We start from the raw sequence: 14,485 nt of genomic DNA, 5'->3' as shown, positions 1-14,485 counted from the left end.
GGACGGGTCCGAGGGCCCACTGCTACCCACCGGCTCACTGAGCCATGCCACGACACGGTTACAACAGCCACAACTCCATGACCACACACAGAACCCACAAGAGCATCTGCAGTTAGCTTTCTTTGGTTGCTGTCTGCTGAGCACCAGCAGGATGCTCACTTTGTGACCTGACTCACCGACCAACGAGAAGCAACAGTTCCAGTGGATGCTGGGAAACAAGCAGGACGCACAGGAGAGCCGCCCACAGGGCTGAGGGCCTCGCCTGGCCATCCTGCGTGTCCTAGGGTTCAAAGTGTCTGAAATGTCTTGTGTTTGCACATGTGTGTGTGTGAAAGAGAGAGAGAGGCGGGGGAGAGAGGTGGAGAGGGAGTGAGGCCTTTCTAGTTGAGGTTTTCTCCACGCTGACCGCTGAGAAGTGAGAAGACCCAGGGCTCGGCCCGCACTCTGGGATGGCTGGAGCCGGCAGGCCGCCTGCTTCAGCCCGGCTCCTGGGATGTCGCCTCTCCCCTTACTACTACCAGGAACCGGCAGAAACCAGTCTGGGGCAGGGACTAACCAGCTGGATGGCCTCTGACCTTTGTATAAACACGGTTTCCTGGCTTCCAGGCCGTGACACCAGAAGTTCCTTGTCATGAGGCTCACTCACCACTCACTGCTTAATGAGGTCCCTAAGTGAAACTCTGAACTGGATGGGACATTAGTTTAAAATACTCAGGCTAAAGTGCTCTTCATTCAACTGTTCTGTTTGCATAGCAGCAGTTCCATGGGTCCCTCTGTCCAGCCCGACCCCCCCCCCGGGGCTGACCAGACAAGCGGGCAGCTCAGCGCTGTCTGCTGTGGTGCGTAAGCCCCTCAGCCTGGCTGCTCCACACAGAGGTGTTCGGTAAGCTCCTCTTTAGACAAACCAGGCACAGTGCAGGTGCTGGGCACAGAGGAGGGGACGCGTCCCTGGCCCCCCAGTCTGTGGGCAAAGAGGAACTGAAAGCTGGGGGCAGCTGGGAGGCTCGGCTAGCTGCTGCACCCCGCGCCCCAGGCCGGGGAGGGCCAGGCTAAGTCCACAAGAGACAAATGTGTGTGTGTGTGTGTGTGTGTGTGTGTGTGTGTGTGCATGTGAGTGTACACATGTGCATGTATGTGCGTGCATGTACGTGTGTCCATGTACGTGTGCACGCAAGTATGAGTGTATGTGCATGACTGTGTGCGCGTGTAAATACCAAGACCTGAGCGACTTCCTGCGTCCAGGTGTCCTGTCCCAGGCTTCCCGCCCCCTCTGATGCTCAAGGAAAAGGTGGGGGACGGGAAACAACCAGAAAATCCTCATGAGTCCCCAGACTAAAGAAACCGTGTTCCACCATTGTCACAGCCACAGGGGAAATGCATTAACCAACACGGAATGAGAGCTGTCTGGCACACTGGACATAACCGCCCCGTTCATCCAGGTCTAGCAGGGGGCCCAGGAAACCCACCCGACCTCCCCTCCCCGTGCCAGCCCCAGACTTCCCTCCCTCCACAGGAATACAACAGTGCACGGGGAGGGGAGGGACCCTGTGGGGACCCCAGGGGTGGAGGGTGGGGGTTGGAGGACACTTACAGCGCCTGACTTGGCTCAAGGGGCTGTGGTGGGGAGAGGGGGGCGCTGTGCAATGCCTGCTCAGCCCTGCTCACTCTGGTCAGGCCTTGGACCTGGAGTCCTAGGAGGAGGAGCAGAAGGCATCCCAGGACAGGGCAGGAATGGGACTCCCCAAGGGCGGAGATACGACCCCGCCCGTCCGCCCATCTCACAGGCACACCCAGCTGGGGGCAGGTGTTGCAGGGCAGCTGCAGGTGGAGGCACAAGGCCCCTGGGCGGGGCAGGGTTCAGTTAGTGCAGCCAGAGCCCTGAGGGCTGGTCACAGTCTAGGCCCAGCTGGCCAGGGCTGTACAGAAGGGAGAGAGAGCGGGAGGGAGGGAGGGAGACAGGCAGCAAAGGCCCAGCCCTCTCTGCAAGCCAGCCTGGTTACAACTAGTCTGATTTCAGCTGGTCCAAGACATGCCCAGAGCATGCTACTCTGTGGGAGACGGGGCTGCTGGGTCTCACCCAGCACAGCGCTTAAAAAATTAATGCAAATGCATTCATTATATTCCATGCGCCGTTATACACACACTGAACTGTGTCATTTGAGGGCAGGGGTGAGGGGGAGAAGAGACAGGTGAGAGGGAGGGGAGGGGTGGCATGGATGAAGACGCAGTGTACTCGTAACACGACGTGTGCACTTGAGACCTCTTTGTACAACTGCATAATAAAAATAGGTAAATATTTAAACACCACCACCACCACACGGACGTGTGCAGGACCGTGCGGAGTGATGAACTGAGACGCAGCTGTGCGGTGAGCGGCCTGCTCCTGCCCGGCCGGCGTGCCACATCCATGAGATACTGATCGCCCACACCGGGCCCCACAAGTACGTGGTTTGTCCTCCGCCACCCCCATCGGTGGGACCTGTCCAGCCTGCAGACAGCGACAGACTTCCTGGCCTGCTCAGATAAAGCAAGGCTTCGCACTAAGGAGGTTTAGCTACAGGGGGATTTAGTGCCAAACCACTGGTAAAAAATCCCACCAAGCACAACATCCATGTGTCCACCCCTCTCCCCCACTTCCCTTCCCCTTCTCTCCATGAACTCCACATGCTCAAAGAAGAAATGACTTCCTTGCACTTATTTGGTAATAGGCATTTGAACCTAGGTACCTGACTCATTCTATTCAGCACATAAGACTCCTAAGAATTTGCAATCAAGGATCAGAACAGCCAGCAAATGGTCCCCCCACACACACCCCAAGGCCACACAGCCGGTGGATATAAGAGCCAAGGTCAAGTTCTCAGAGACTGGAACCCAGCATTGTTTTCCCTCCCCTTCCACCCCTGCCAGAGAAATGCACTCTGGAGAAAGTAGGGAGAAAAGAAAGAGCTGTTTTTGATAAGGCTAATTCTTTCTCTTCTTTCTTTCCTTTCTTTTCTCTCTCTCTCTGTGTGTGTGTGTGTGTGTGTGTGTGTGTGTGTGTCCTAGGGCTTGAACTCAGGGCCTGGGTGCCATCCCTGAGCATTTTTGTTCAAAGCTAACATTCTACCATTTGGGACACAGCTCCACTTCCTGATATTTTGGTAGTTTATTGGAGATAAGAGACTCACACACAGGCTTTCCTACCCTGGCTGGCTTTGAACTCCAATTCTTAGCTCTCAACCTCTTGAGTAGCTAGGATTGTAAGTGTGAGCCACCAGCACCTTCCCCTCTTTTTGTGTGTGCTGGTGTTGGGGCTTGAACTCAGGGCCATGTATTCTCCTTTTGCTTTTACACTCAAGGCTGGTGGTCTACCACCTGAGCCACACCTCCACTTCTGGATTTTTGCTAATTGGGGATAGAAGTCTCATTGATTTTTCTGCCTGGGGTGATTTTGAACTGCAATCCTCAGATTTCAGCTCCTGAGTAGCTGGAATTACGGTCATGAGCACCAGCACAGGGCCGAATGCTATTTCTTATCCTGTGCTGTCATCACAGACTGCAGCGAGCTGAGGGCAAGGCTGTGCCTCTTACCCCGGAGTACCAGCGGTGCGTGCTTCAGGAAGCTCCCACAGCACACGCCTCCCCTCCCCCAGGCAAGGGTTTGAAAAATGCCCACAGCTTGATCACTATCATCACTATCATCATCATCATCATCATCACTACCACCACCATCACCATCATCATCATCATCATCATCACCATCATCATCATCATCATCATCACCATCACCATCACCATCACCACCACCACCATCATCATCATCATCACCATCACCATCACCATCATCACCTTCACCACCACCACCACCACCACCACCACCACCATCATCATCATCACCATCATCATCATCATCATCACCATCACCATCACCACCACCACCACCACCACCATCATCATCACCATCATCACCATCACCATCACCATCATCACCTTCACCACCACCACCACCACCACCACCACCACCACCACCACCACCACCAACATCATCATCATCATCACCATCACCATCACCACCACCACCATCATCATCACCATCATCACCTTCACCACCACCACCACCACCACCACCACCACCACCATCACCATCATCATCACCATCACCACCATCACCACCACCACCACCACCACCACCACCACCACCATCATCATCATCATCATCATCATCATCTTCATCAAGAATCCTTATGCGTAAGTCCAGGCACTGGTTTGTGAGGGGCCTGCAGTCCCTCAGCTCTTCTCCTCTTCCCACTGCTCTCTGCACAAAGAAATGTAACAAAAATTTTCATTCCATCTCCAGGATAGATAAATTGTATTTCCTGCGTAAGATCTCTGGCCACTTGACACAGCCCCTGGGCTGGCCCAAAATCCTTGTCTCCTCCCTTGAGTTCAACTCTTTTTGTTTTGTCTTGTTGTTGTTGTGCTGGTCCAGGAGCTTGAGCTTAGGACAGCACTTTACCACTTAAGCCACATCTACACTTCCACAAGTTCACTTCGGACAAATGTAATCTGATTACTCGAGAAAGCTGGGCTGTAGTCTAGGCTACTGGAGAGGTAGAGGCAAGAGGATCAAGAGACCCCATCTTAATTAAAAACAAAACAAAATAAAAACCCAAAAAGGGCAGGGTCTGGTTGTAGTGGTAGAATACTTGCTTAGTCAAAACCCTCGGTGTCACAGACATACACCCAAAAGTTATTGGGGGGTGCACAGAAATGGAGGGACAAAGGGTAAATAAAGGCAGCCATGGTACCCACTGGACACTGTATTGAACATTGACTATACAACTTGTAGGTGGGGTGGGAAAGAAGAGCTGGGAGAGAGGGAGAGAGGGAAGGGCTGATGTTATCCAAAAAGAAATGTACTCTTTACCTAACGTGTGTAACTGTAACCCCTCCGTACACTGCCACTATAATAACAATTAAAAACAAAAAAAACCTCTGCAGTGAAGAAAATAAAGTAATGGCATGTCTCTTCTAAATTCCCTTATGAAAATGTTGCACGTGGTGGGTGGCACTAGCTCACACCTGTAACCTTAGCTACTCAGGAGGCTGAGGTCTGAGGATCGCAGTTCAAAGCCAGCCCGAGCTAAGCCCATGAAAGGTTTTTTTCTTTTTTCTTTTGTCCGTCATGGGGCTTGAACTCAGGGCCTGGGCGCTGTCCCTCAGCTCTGCAGACCCAGGTGAGCACTTTACCACCGGAGCCACAGTGCTATATTCAGTTTTCTGGTGGTTTTATTGGAGATAAGAGTCAGGCTGGCTTTGCACCATGATCCTCAGATCTCAGCCTCCTGAGTAGCTAGGATGACAGGCGTGAGCCACTGGCACCCAGCATTGAAATTCTTTATCTCCAATAAACTACTCAGAAAAAGCCAGAAGTGGCGCTGCGTCTCAAGTGGTAGAATGCTAGCCTGGAGCACAAAGAAGCTCAGTGATAGCGCCCAGACCCAGAGTTCAAGCCCCAGGTCTGGCAAAAAACAAAAAACACTGAGTGCTCACTGTTGCTCTTTTTACCTGTTATGCCCTAGAAGAAGGAGCTTCCACGTATAAGGGGCTGTGTCAAGGCCTACCGACAGGGATGGAGCCCCCGAGTGAGCATGAAGACAGGGGTGCTCGTTCGACCTTCAGATCAGCCCACGACTCTGACAACCACCTCACGCAGCTGTGCGGAGCGGGGCCTGGCTGTGCCTGATCCCTCACTCAGGAGTAGAGATTCCCGTCTATGAGCCCGGCTCAGCTGTGCCTGATCCCCGTCTATGAACCCAGCTCGGCTGTGCCTGATCCCTCACTCAGGAGCGGAGGGATCCTAGGCTCTGGGCCCGTGGCTTGAAGCTTCTTAGTTTGGGGCTTGTCACACTGCCAGATAACGTCTTTTGAGGAGCTGAAGGAAAATTAGCCTCTGAGGCACAATCCAGAAGACATGCACTGACAATAATGATTACTTATTAGTATAATAATTACAATTAATAAGTAATTATAATAGTTAAGTGTCAGGCCCTGTATTATTATTGTTATTATTTATTATAGGTCAGGGCCTACCACAGCACAGAGACTTGACAATCTGACTTAGGCAGGAATCTTCTACTAAAGCCAGAAGGTAACTTAATGAGGAACGAGAAGCCGCAGAAACCTTGACTCAGGCCACTCCAGTCACCCCCATGCCCATGGGGCCCACATCCACTGCTGTCCTCAGGGAGGACAGAGCCAGCCTGTGTCTGAGAGACCCCACGCATAGTCTTTGGAGTCCCACCCTGCCATAACGATGCAGCCTCCAGGAAGCTGGGCCTCCAGGGCAGACTACTACACTGACCGGCAAGCTCATCAGCCAATGGGGCTTGATTCTTCCCTGGATCGAAAGTCATTGTTTACAAAGAATTCCATCTCCCACTTTCTCTTCAAACCACATAATAAACACTGTTCAAGAGTTTCAGGAATCTTGTTTACTTTCATTGAACTCATTTCCTCTTGTGCTGATACAGAAGAAGACAAAATGCCTGGATAGAAAGCTCCTTTTTTCCTTCTCTAAAAAGTAATCTCTTCACTCCATGAGGATCTCAGGACCATATGTTATTTAACTGTTAATTAATTAGTTAATTAAACAAACAAAAACATGTTTAAGATACTCCTGGCCGCTGAGCACTGGTGGCTCACACTTGTAATCCTCCCTACTCAGGAGGCAGAGGTCTGAGGATCACAGTTCAAAGCCAGCTCAGGCAAAATGTCCTCAGACTCTTAACTCCAATTAAGCACCAAAAAAGGAGCTGGAAATGGAGGTGTGACTCAAGTGGTAGAGTGCTAGGCTTGAACAAAAAGAGCTCATGGGTAGTGCCCAGACCTGAGTTTAAGCCCCAGGACCTATGCATGCACACATGTATGTGCAAGGTCACAATTTTACACACACACACACACACACACACACACACACACACACACACACACACACACGAGATACTGCTGATCAAGTACTATAAGAAGAGGCTGTTTAAGGTGGTAAGAATGCTGCGCCTGCTCTCTGGCCCGGTTCTGTCTCCATGTGCAGCAGTCCCGTGTTTGTGTGTGTACCTGCCTTTGCTGGCTCTGACCTCTGTGCCTCCCCTGGGCTCCTCCCAGCTCCTCCCCTTCGTTACTTCCTGCAGCCTCCTCCCTACCTCAGGAAGGGAGAATAGGAGTCAAGAGGGCCGGGGATCCCCATCCCACCACGGCCGGCCTGCCATTTCAGGTACCGAAAGGTCTCCAAGCTGGGCCTCCTGCCTTTACTCCCAGAACCTTCCAGAGAGAGAAAGAGCGAGAGAGTGCGCACAAGCTCGGGAGTCTGACTCGCGAGCCACTGTCCAGGCGCAAGCCACTACACCAATGGAGTTTACTCATCAAATGTCAATGACAGTGAGCAAGGACTAGACACAGTACAAGAAGGGGGCGTGGCCCACGCCAGGAGCTCAGGTCACACAGCCTCCCGGGCTGGCTGGAAGCTGAAGGCAGCTGGGGGCGGAAGACCACACCCACCACAGGCTCCCAGGCCTGGAAGAGGTAAACAGATGATTGGCGCCTGTGCTTCTAGCAGGAAAGTCACCAAAGCTGCCCAGGGGCCTGGGAGAGCTGGCCTCCTGGCCGGTGGAGAGTCAGGGCCCAGGAGAGCCGTGCTGGCCTGACAAAGGTCAGTCCTGACAGCCAGCTGGTACTCTTCCTCCAGAAACAAAGGGGCCTGGGCCAGCCATGTGGCTCCCTGACAAACTGGGTCACAGATGAGGTCATTTTAAGGAGTGGTCTCCCCTCAGAGGGGTCATAAACAACAGTTCTAGAAACCTCTGTCTAGGACTCCAAGTCAGAAGAAGGCAGAGGCTCTACCTTGCCTTGGAGTCAGGTACCCACAATCAATCGTGTAACGTGATAACTTGGAGAGCTGTAGAAATAAACACTGCATAAAACGTAAACAACTTTTGGCACGGTGTGTCATTATGAAAATGGTCCTACTTTATTATTCGTGATTGTTACTCTCTTATATGCTAATTCTTTGGTGAGACTTGTCACAGGTGTGAGCGTATAGCTCGGCAATACAGCCGGAGCTGGGCACTCCTGTGGTTTCAGGCATGTTTGGATTGTCTTGGGCCATAGACCCCCAGAGGTTAGGTACAGGGAGACTATGGGCCTGAAACACACACACCTTACAAACACAAGTACAAACATTCCACAGAAGTCAAGAAGAAACTGTCCGCAGGACAGTTACCTGCCCAGACAGACATTCCTCCAGTCCTAGCTGGCTGGGTCTCTATCTTCTATAATTACAAACACTATGATTTTTGTTTTGATGGACTACCAAAATCAAATATGAGGTGACTGCGACCCTTGGCAGTCTGTGGGGTGTATAACTAAGTTCTAGAAGGGCCAGGAACTTTCCCTCCCTGCACCAACAGCAAGCTGTGGCTCCCCTTGCAAGGCCTGTGTGTCCTCAGTGATCTGCGCTCACTGCTCTGTGCAGCTCAGGCGTGACGCCTCCACGTGTTCACGATGACAACTGGAGACCCCGCTCCAGGGCAGGCGAGCCTGTGCAGAACCAATGGGAGAGAAACAGCACTAGATGGTAATTCTGAGTTCTGCCATTCAGGCTTGCTCCAGGGCAGGCGAGCCCGTGCAGAACCAACGGGAGACAAACAGCACTTGATGGTAATTCTGAGTTCTGCCATTCAGGCTTGCTCACTCAGGGCTGCCACCTGCCACAGCCTACAGCGATCCCAGCCCAGAGCGGGCATGCTGCCTGCTTAGCCAAGGAAGAGGTGGTACAGAGCAATTAAAATTAAACCTGAGTCAAACTGGACCAAACCCAGGCTATTGCAGCTATGTGACCCTTAGCAGAATGCTCAAAGTCTATGACTAGGAGGATGGGTGCTGGGGCTGGGGCTGGTGGCTCACACCTGTAACCCTAGATACTCAGGAGGCTGAGATCTGAGGATTGCAGTTTGAAGCCAGCTTGGGCAGGAAAGTCTGTGAGACTCTAATCTACAATTAAGAAAGAAAAAAAGAAAAGAAAGTAGCTGATGGTGGAGCTGTAGCTCAAGTGGTAGAGTCCAAGTTTGGGCACAAAACTCAGGGACATTGCCCAGGCTCTGAGCTGAAGTTCTAGGACCAGTACAAAAAAGGAAGGAAGGAAGGAAGGAAAAGAAAAGGAAAGGAAAAGAAGAGAAAAGAAAAGAAGATGAGCTAGCATCAGTGGCTCATACCTATCATTCTAACTAGTCAGGAGGCTGAGATCTGAGGATCATAGTTCAAAGTCAGCCCTGGCAGTAAGACTCTCATCTCCAGTTAACCAACAAAAAAAGCTGGACCCATCAGCTGTGATGTTCCTTGTGGGAACATGAGGCCATAAGTTCCAGCCCCAAGTACTACATAAAAATAAGGCGAGGGTGCAGCATATACCCCATTCACAGGTGTTTCTGTGAGGGTTGAATAAACTAACCGCAAAGGGTGAATAAGCTGTGAAGTGCCTGCTATGTACTCGTGGCTGGGTACTGCTTGTTACTGCTCATTCAATGTCAGCCTTGGTTTCAAGCAGTTACTCTATACATTGCACCATGCAAAAGCTGCCGATTTTCCTGCAGATCTGAACGGGAGCAAGCGGCCAAGTTATGGTGTGATGCGGAGACAGCGGTGTGAGCTGTGCTGCTCATCTCCCACTTACCCCTAAGACCCCAAAGCGCTCAGCCAGACTCCAGCCGCACAGAAAGTCAATTTCAAACTTGTGGTTGAGGACCACGATGGCGTTTTCCTTCCCGAACTTGGAGTAGGCCCTCAGGTTGGTGTAGAGGGTGCATTCCGTGCCCGACCACCACTCCAGCAGCATCACCAGCTCTGGAACAAACGACAGGACAGACAGACGTTTACTTCACTGGTCCCGGGATGCCAGGCCCTGCCCTGAGCAAGACTCCCCTCCCCACCGAGAGAGAAATTGACTTTTAGGAATAAAGTTCTACACCCTTTCAGCCTACATCCCGGTTGTCAAGGTGGATTAGAGGCAGAAAGAACAATGAGAAAGAGTTCACTATAGTCTCCAGAGAAGCAGAAGAAGCTTTAAGACAGCGATGGTTTACGTCCCTTGATGAAGTGCTTCGGGGAAAAATAAATCAGAAAGTCTTGAGTGGACAAGGGTGCCAGTTGCTGTACGGTTCGACATCCTGGGTAATGACTACCTGGTACGCTTACAAACGCCATCACATAGCAGTCAGTACCACCTTTGCTCTCCCTTTGATGACACCCAGGGCACTGGGCACAAGGGAGGACTAGACAGCAGAAGCTCAACCACCAGGACAAGGTCGCCACCCTGCCAGCTTTCGTAGGATTAGAAAGGTAAGACTTCCGTGTTCAGGCAATCATGACCAATTTGAACATAGTCCCTGTGTGTCTCTGGTCAGGGCTGCTGAGAGCCAATCTGCTAGTCTCAGAAAAAGCCCACCTCCCTGGGGGAGGGCCAAGGATCGAGAAATAGAGCTAAAGGTTGGGGAAAGATAAACATCCTAAATGAACGTTTAAACGAACGTGTTGGCAGTGGATGGGCACGTGTGAGGGTCCCCTGAGGTGTGCCCCTTTATCTCACTGGTCAGAGACACACATAGTTGACAGGGGGCTCTCCACGCCTCACCTCACCCCACATGCACACAGAGGCGAGTGAGTGTGACCTGGCTGCCTACGACCTTTCTTCTCTAGGCTTGAGGCTGGAGAACTAGTGGGAGACACTTTAAAAGGCCTTGTTTTGCTAGGAACTGGTGGTTCACACCTGTAATCCTGGCTACTCAGCAGAGGCTGAGATTTGAAGGTCAAAGTTTAAAGCCAGCCCAGGTAAAAAGTCCTCGAGACTCTTACCTCCAATTAACCACCAAAGTACACAAGTGTTGCTCAAGTATTCACACGCCAGCCTTGAGTGGAAAAAGACAAGGGAGAGCATGAGGCCCAGTACAGGCACGAAAATAAACAAACAAGTAAAAACAAAAACGAAAGGTCTAGTTTTCTAGCAGTGTCCCCAGGGGTCTTTAGTGCTGCTGTGCCCTGGCCTGTAGAGTGGAGATTCCTCATGGGGTCTTACAGAAATTAAAACTTCCCTAAGAAGTGCACAGCCCACAGTAAACTCCCCAAATCAAAACCATTGGGATCACTACAAACCAACAAAACACTCTCAGAGAGGGTGATAGAGTGTCTACTGGAGACAATACCCGCCCCAGTCAGCTGTCCCGCTGGGCATCGCCATTGGTGGAAGCCCCAGTCAGTTGTCCCACTGGGCATCGCCATTGGTGGAAGCCCCAGTCAGTTGTCCCACTAGGCATCGCCATTGGTGGAAGCCCCAGTCAGCTGTCCCTCTGGGCATCGCCATTGGTGAAAGCCCCAGTCAGTTGTCCCGCTGGGCATCGCCATTGGTGGAAGCCCCAGTCAGCTGTCCCTCTGGGCATCGCCATTGGTGGAAGCAAGAAGGTCCAGGAGCAAAGTGTTTGGAGGGCTGGGGCATGGTGTGAGCTCAGCGGGGTGGCCTGACCATTGGACTTGTATGCATTTCTTCCAAGGAACAGGACAAGGAGGCCCCATCCGCTCCGTGATGGAGCAAGAACTTCATGGCTGGGTTTGCCCAGCCCTGGCTGGTTCCAGCACCCAGCAAGCAGTGGGCACAATGATGTCTTCTCCCAACCATGAGAAACCCCGGCACACACCAGAACTCTGTGAGGTGCTGGAGATGAAAGCCAAGTGCCCAGAACTCCCCCTCCTCTGCTGAGGCAGGTCTGCCCAGGGAGGTCAGCCCCATGCCCCTATCAGTGGGGCAGAAAAGGAGGGAGGGCATGAATGCCACGCTCAGGGAGGGGAGTGAGACTGGGAGCAGATTTCTCAATGTGCCTTGTCTGAGAAGTAAGGAGAGAGAGGTGGAATACATATTAAATTATGACTGTATGCTAGGCGCCGGCAGGAGGTCAGCAGAGGAGGTGTCCTCGGTGAATAGCCAACCTCTTACTACCATTATATACTTGATAATCTTTTCACACACAAGCTTCTGTGGGCAGAGGCCGGTGTGCTGAGACCCGCAGGAAAGCACTGTAAGACTGCCGGACCAGACTGTGATTAATGACTTCATTCTAAAGGCACTGGGAAGTCGCTGGATGTTTTCAAATAGTCGCACATCAGCATCCAATTTGCATTTTGCAATATCACATTGAGTGAAGCAGGGGCTATATGGGAACAAGGAAGCAGAGCTGGGAGGCCTGAAAAGGTGTCTGAGGGGTTGGGTGATAGGAGGTGTCTGAGGGGTCGGGTGATAGGAGGTGTCTGAGGGGTCGGGTGATAGGAGGTGTCTGAGGGGTCGGGTGATAGGAGGTGTCTGAGGGGTCGGGTGATAGGAGTGGGGCAGGGCAGGCCGCAAGCAGGACGGAGAACCACATTCTTCTCATCAACAGGCTGTCAACCTACAACTAAAATTCCAGGTCTCACAGACCAGAGACTTTTGCTTCTCCTCTTTCCTTCTTTTTTTAACCAAAGATTTCAGATTTCTTTTAAATGCACAATAAATACAACTATATAGCTTCATTGTAAAAAGCATTCAGATATTCACAAAGTATAGAAAGGAAAAGGTGAAATTCTCCAGGATGGTTTTAGAATGTAGCAGCCAGGATAGCTTGAACTACATTTCCCAGACTCCCTTTCTTGCATGTTGCTGGGTAGGGGGCACCACAAGGGACAGTCTTAGGAAGTTTGGAAGGTGGGAGGGAAACAGCCCAGTTTTGCAGTTCCTGCTTGCTGATGCTGGATCTGCTGATTCACTACTTTGGCTTGAGGTACCTCCTGGGCCTGCACCTGTTTCTTCTCCAATTCTGTCTCAGCTTCCCGGCTCCGGCAGGACACCCACCCCACCAATGTGACACTCCCACCAATGCTGGAGGCAAGCAGAACTGATACTTGTTCCAGCCCCATGTCGTAGGCATGTGCTTAGCAGCCCAGCCGCTTGCTTTCCCCCACTTCATATCCCTCACCCCTGAACGTCTGCCCTGTGGACTGAAGGCTTCAGTGTCAAATGCACAAATAACACCTATGCGCCGGGTCAGTTCCCTGTGACTGATTCCTTCATGTCTGCACACAGCTCTCCCAGGGATTCAGCTCCTGTGGAAGTACCTGACTAAGGCCCTCCTCTGTCTCTGCCCCCAACCTGCCCCCTTTCAGGACTATCCACTGTGAACAGGATATGGACGTAAGTCTTCTAGCCCTTTTTCTAGGCAATCACACACAGGCAAACACATGTGTACACACATTTCCCTCGCAAATATACACATATTTTGATGTCTGTAAACATATACATATTTGTTTTCACCAAACAGTATATTTTAGGCCATTTCTTTTTAATACATATGTAGTGGTATTAGCAAATTGAGCACTGGCTGGCTACTGAGTGCTTTGTACTGATATTGTATTATATATGCAACACAAGGTGCTATTTAATCCTTTAGTCAAGAGGAAGAAATGGAGCCAGAGGGGAATCTCTCATTTTGTGTTCAGTATATGAAATTACCATTGCAGGTCAAAAGTAGCCAGAGTGGCAATTTCATAAAGTACATCCCAAGAGCTGGCTAGCAGCAGAAGCTATGGGTGTCACATGATGAACTTCACCATTTTCCTATGGATTAGCATTTCCCTTGCTTTTGTTGTCAAAAAGAATACTGTAATAATATTTGGAACTGCATGTCTTACAAAGCACTTATACAAAGCAGCAGTGGGACTCACTAGACACTACGTTGAAAACAAGCTATACAACTTGTAGGTGGGGATGGAGGGGGAAATTGGGAGAGAGCAAGGAAAGGGGTGACATTGTCCAAAAAGAAATGTACTCAGTGCCTGACGTACACAACTTTAACGCCTCTGTGCATCACCCTTATAATAGCAATAAAAACACTTAAAAATACTTGTAAAAAAACCCTCCCCAACATAAACCCCAAAGTAGAGTCATGGACTAAAGAGCACACCTATTTTACACTTTATGAATAGCCTGAAACTTTCTTCCAGAAAGTTCTCCCCATCTGTGCCTGAGTCTACAGTTTGACAGAGGCCCCTTCCCTGTTGCCTGGGCTTGCACTCCAAGACCTTGGAGGGATTGTGAGGAATATGGAGGAACTTCTAGCCCTCGCTTGGTGACATCTTTGAGGTCACACCCAGGTGATCTCTGGGGCTCCCACATCCTGGTCCCATCACCCAGCTTCTGGAAGCTTCTGAAAAAGCTTTGCCCCTGGTTGCACGACTTGCCAGCTGATGTCTTCGTGGAGCATTCCCGGGAAGCACCGTGCGTGCTTTCTAAATGTCTCCAGGAGCTCAGCTGCCTTTCTACTCGTGTGTGGCTCCAGTGAGGCTGTGTACCCCCAGCCCGGTTTCAGTCTACACCACCCCCCATGGCAGCAGCAGATCTGGGAGCTGCTCTGACTCGTTCCAACTTAACGTAGAA

At 51.1% G+C, this 14,485-nt stretch overlaps 1 protein-coding gene across 1 annotated transcript in view; it reads right to left on the bottom strand.

Annotated features, from left to right (window-relative positions):
• Positions 1-14,485, bottom strand: part of Agpat4 (1-acylglycerol-3-phosphate O-acyltransferase 4) — a 95,050-nt gene that overhangs the window by 10,922 nt on the left and 69,643 nt on the right. Inside the window, exon 3 of the mRNA XM_042689734.1 lies at positions 9,707-9,876. Within this exon, the coding sequence (XP_042545668.1) occupies positions 9,707-9,876 (170 nt within the window). The remainder of the gene's footprint in view (positions 1-9,706; positions 9,877-14,485) is intronic.

This window comes from Dipodomys spectabilis, unplaced genomic scaffold (genome assembly GCF_019054845.1).
Source record: "Dipodomys spectabilis isolate Male_0828 unplaced genomic scaffold, ASM1905484v1 ptg000126l, whole genome shotgun sequence".
Classification (NCBI taxonomy): Eukaryota; Metazoa; Chordata; class Mammalia; order Rodentia; family Heteromyidae; genus Dipodomys; species Dipodomys spectabilis.
The sequence above is the reverse complement of the archived record's forward strand: the minus strand, read 5'-3'. Positions and strand labels throughout refer to the sequence as shown.